General features: G+C 34.1%; 1 protein-coding gene across 1 annotated transcript; it reads right to left on the reverse strand.

Moving 5' to 3' along the window:
- Positions 1-2544: 2544 nt before the first annotated feature.
- On the reverse strand, positions 2545-4465 carry LOC148209990 (uncharacterized). Its single transcript, XM_088126711.1, has one exon. It carries the CDS (start codon positions 3691-3693, stop codon positions 2590-2592), a length of 1104 nt encoding a protein of 367 aa, XP_087982837.1. The 5' UTR covers positions 3694-4465; the 3' UTR covers positions 2545-2589.

Here is a 4465-nt window from a genome sequence, read left to right on the forward strand (position 1 = left end):
TCATCAACATATACAGTTATAATGGCAAATCCCGACTGTGATTTCTTTATAAAAACACAAGGACATATTGGATTATTTTTATATCCTTCTTCCAACAAATATCCACTTAGACGATTGTACCACATCCGTCCTGATTGTTTTAATCCATATAATGATCTCTGTAACTTTATGGAATACAATTCCCGAGCATTAGAATTGGGTACTTTAAATCCTTCAGGAATTTTCATATAAATATCATTATCAAGAGATCCATATAAATATGCAGTGAATACATCCATAAGATGCATGTCAAGACTTTCAAACACAGTCATGCCAATTAAATATCTCAGTGTAATCGCATCCACCACAGGAGAATATGTCTCCTCATAATCAATACCGGGTCTTTGTGAAAAACCTTGTGCAACCAATCTTGCCTTATATCTTGTGATTTCATTGTTTTCATTTCTTTTCCTTACGAATACCCATTTATATCCCACAGGCTTAACATTTTCCGATGTTCGGACTACTGGTCCAAAAACTTGACGTTTTGAAAGTGAGTTAAGTTCTGCCTGGATTGCTTCTTTCCATTTAAGCCAATCTTTTCTCTATTGGCATTCTTTCATAGATTTTGGTTCACAATCATCACTTTCAGATAAAATGTCAATAGCAACATTATAAGCAAAAATATCATCAATAACTACATTAGTTCGGTTCCATCTTTTTCCAGTCATAACGTAATTCATTGAAATCTCATTATTATCTTCAGGTACTTGACTTTCCTCAATATCTTTATGAGTAGTCATGTTTAGGATTTCTTCTGGAATATCCTCATTCTCAATTGTGTCATTTTGATTATTGACTATTTTTCTTTTCCGATGATTTTTATCTTTGGAACCCATTGGTCTACCACGCTTATGGCGTGTTGAAGATTCATTAATGACAACTTTCTGCATTGGGATGTCAATTTTTGATGGAACATTCGCAACTGGTATATGTAACTTGGTCACTTTCTTGGCATCAATAAATGCATCTGGTAATTGATTTGCTATATTTTGCAAATGAATTATTTTCTGAACTTCAAGTTCACATTGATCTGTACGGGGATCGAAATGAGACAATAACGATGCATTCCATGTAATTTCTTTTTCCAACTTCATTATTCCTCCCCCTAATGTTGGAAAATTTGTCTCATTAAAATGACAATCAGCAAATCGTGCAGTAAATACATCACCCGTCAAGGGTTCAAGATATTTAATAATTGATGGGGAATCAAATCCAACATATATTCCTAACCTCCTTTGAGGACCCATCTTAGTACGTTGTGGTGGAGCAATTGGAACATATACTGCACATCCAAAAATTCTTAGATGGGAAATATTTGGCTCGTGGCCATAAGCTAATTGTAACGGGGAATATTTATGATAAGATGTTGGTCTAATGCGTACGAGCGACGCTGCATGTAAAATAGCATGTCCCCATACAGATGTAGGGAGCTTAGCTCTCATAAGTAATGGTCTAGCAATTAACTGCAATCGTTTTATGAATGATTCTGCTAAACCATTTTGTATATGAACATGAGCTACAATATGTTCAACATTTATCCCAATTGCCATACAGTAATTATTAAATGATTAGGATGTAAATTCACCAGCATTATCAAGACGAATACTTTTAATTGTATAATCAGGAAATTGTGCTCGTAACTTTATTATTTGAGCAAGTAGTCTTGCAAATGCAAGGTTTCGACTTGATAATAAGCATACATGCGACCATCTACTTGATGCGTCTATTAACACCATAAAATATCTGAAAGGACCGCTTGGTGGATTAATAGATCCACATATATCACCATGAATTCGTTCTAAAAATGTAGGTGATTCAGTCCCTACTTTAAATGGTGATGGTCTAATGATCAATTTGCCTTGAGAGCAAGCATCACATGATAATTCATTAGATTGAAGAATCTTTTGGTTCTTTAATGGATGTCCATGTGAATTTTCAATGATTCTTCTCATCATTATGGACCCAGGATGACCTAATCGGTCATGCCAAATGGTAAATATATCTGGATTTATGAACTTCAAGTTCGTAGTTGCATATGTTTCCATTACTCGTATATGAGTGTAATATAATCCAGAAGATAAAGCAGGCAACTTTTCAAGTATACGTTTGTTATGTGAGACAATAGATATAATATAGAGATATTCTATATTATTCTTGTTATCAGTCTCAATATGATAACCATTGCAACGTATATCTTTAAAACTCAGTAGATTTCTCTTTGATTGACTAGAGAACAATGCATTGTCAATTGTAAATTTTGTTCCTCTTGGCAAAATTATGTCTGCTTTTCCAAAACCTTCAATCAAGTTTCAGAACCTGATATAGTATTGACTTTTGCTTTCAGCATTGTCAATTTAGAAAAATATTGTCTACTTTTCAGTATTGTGTGCGTAGTCGCACTGTCTGCCAGACATAGATCAACATTGCTCATTTTCGAGTCATCCAATATATGAAAACTGTCTATGCTTCTTCATTAAACAAAATAATTACAATAAGAAGAAAGAAGAAGAATAATACAAAACATACATAAAAGATATAAAAAAAACATTAGTTCTGAATATTCTCAAAATCAAAAGAAAGACTTGCTATTCCATCCATTGTGCTCACTGTGCCAATTTGTTCTCCAGGAGATTCAAGAAAGTCAGCCACATCCAAACTTGTAATATTGGCAGTGTCAAAGATATCACCATCCTGGTAGGCAAGATTTGCTTCCACATTTTTTCCTTTTTCTTTCAAGGAAGCTTGATAAAGATTCACTAAGTGTTTTGATATACGACAAATATGTGCCCAATGCCCAGTCATACCGCATCGGAAGCACTTATTTTCAACACTTCTGGAATTCTGATCTTGTGGAGCTTTTTCTTTATGATCAACATTTCGTGTGGTTCTTTTAAAATTTGGACGATTATAACGCCCACCACGAAATGAAAAATTATTTCTTCCTCTGCCACGGTCACGCCCTCGACCACGACCTCGACCTCGACCATGATTATTGAAATTTACAGCATTCACCTCTGGGAATGGCGTTGCTCCCGTTGGTCGAGATTCATGATTTTTCATCAATAGCTCATTATTTTGCTCAGCAACCAGAAGGCATGATATGAGCTCATAATATTTCTTAAAACCTTTCTCTCGATATTGTTGTTGCAAGAGTATATTCGAGACATGGAAGGTTGAGTATGTCTTTTCTAGCATATCACTATCAGTAATTTTTTCTCCACATAACTTCAATTTCGAACTGATTTTGAATAGTGCAGAATTATAATCACTTACTGATTTGAAGTCTTGGAGCCTCAAATGCATCCATTCATAACGAGCTTTAGGAAGAATAACTGTTTTTTGATGATCATATCTTTCTTTCAAATTTTGCCACAAGGCAATGGGGTCTTTTATTGTCAGATACTCCATTTTCAACCCCTCGTGAAGATGGTGATGAAGGAAAATCATGGCTTTTGCCTTTTCCTGACTTGTGGTTGTATTTCCCTCTTTGATGGTTTCTCCCAGGTTCATGGCATCAAGATGGATTTCAGCATCTAGTACCCATGACAAATAATTATTGCCATTGATATCAAGAGCGGCAAATTCTAATTTGGTCAAATTTGTCATGGTGGCACTATCACAAAAAAAAAAACTCAAATTAGGGATTAACATATGAAAACAACATATTACTTGAAAAATAAAAATTAAATTACCTACCTTCGGAACCTACCTTCAACAGGAGAAATGACAGAGGCTCGTGCTGATAACGTGTTGTAAAATTGAGGAACGAAACGAGGCAACGTCGGGGAAATAAAATAAACAAAACAATTCAAATAATAAAGAAAATTCAAAATGACATTTCTCACCAATTTTCAAACTTGATTTCCCACCAAATTTCTCATTAATTTCTCACAAATTTTCACCACTAATTTCTGACAAAATCTCTCTACTAATTGAGCACCACGTTGACCTTATTTATAGGCCATGGATAAGCATGTGGTGTGATTTATATGACACTAATAATGTCTAAAATTGAGACACATAGGGCATTATGATTTCAACACATGGTGCATGGATAATGGAACATATGAGGTTTATGAATAAAAGACACATAGAGATCATATGGAGCATGGATTTTGAGACACCTCAAAATTGGACACCAAGCAAGGGTTAGTGGGCATCTATTTAAAAATTCATAATATAACTTTTATTTTCAGATTTATGTTTTTTTATCATGAACCCAACGCACCCTAATTTTTTTAAAAAATTGTGTCAATTTTGTAAGATCTTTTATTGGGTACAAAATTTGTGTTGGGCATAGGATTTGTGTTAAGTTTTTTCAACAAAAAATCAAAATGATCTCCATCTTAAAAGCACAACACGAAAATAAACTTTCAAAAAATATTGGCACCAAAATAAATAACAAGTAAAAAACCACTTTTGA

The sequence above is a fragment of the Momordica charantia genome, assembly GCF_013281855.1.
Source record: "Momordica charantia cultivar OHB3-1 chromosome 7 unlocalized genomic scaffold, Mcharantia_2.0 BLBB01000007.1, whole genome shotgun sequence".
In the NCBI taxonomy this organism is placed as follows: domain Eukaryota; kingdom Viridiplantae; phylum Streptophyta; class Magnoliopsida; order Cucurbitales; family Cucurbitaceae; genus Momordica; species Momordica charantia.

Bases quoted from the DNA above. Each gene is read 5' to 3' on its own strand.
- LOC148209990 (XM_088126711.1), bottom strand. From the start codon at position 3,693: ATGTTAATCCCTAATTTGAGTTTTTTTTTTTGTGATAGTGCCACCATG.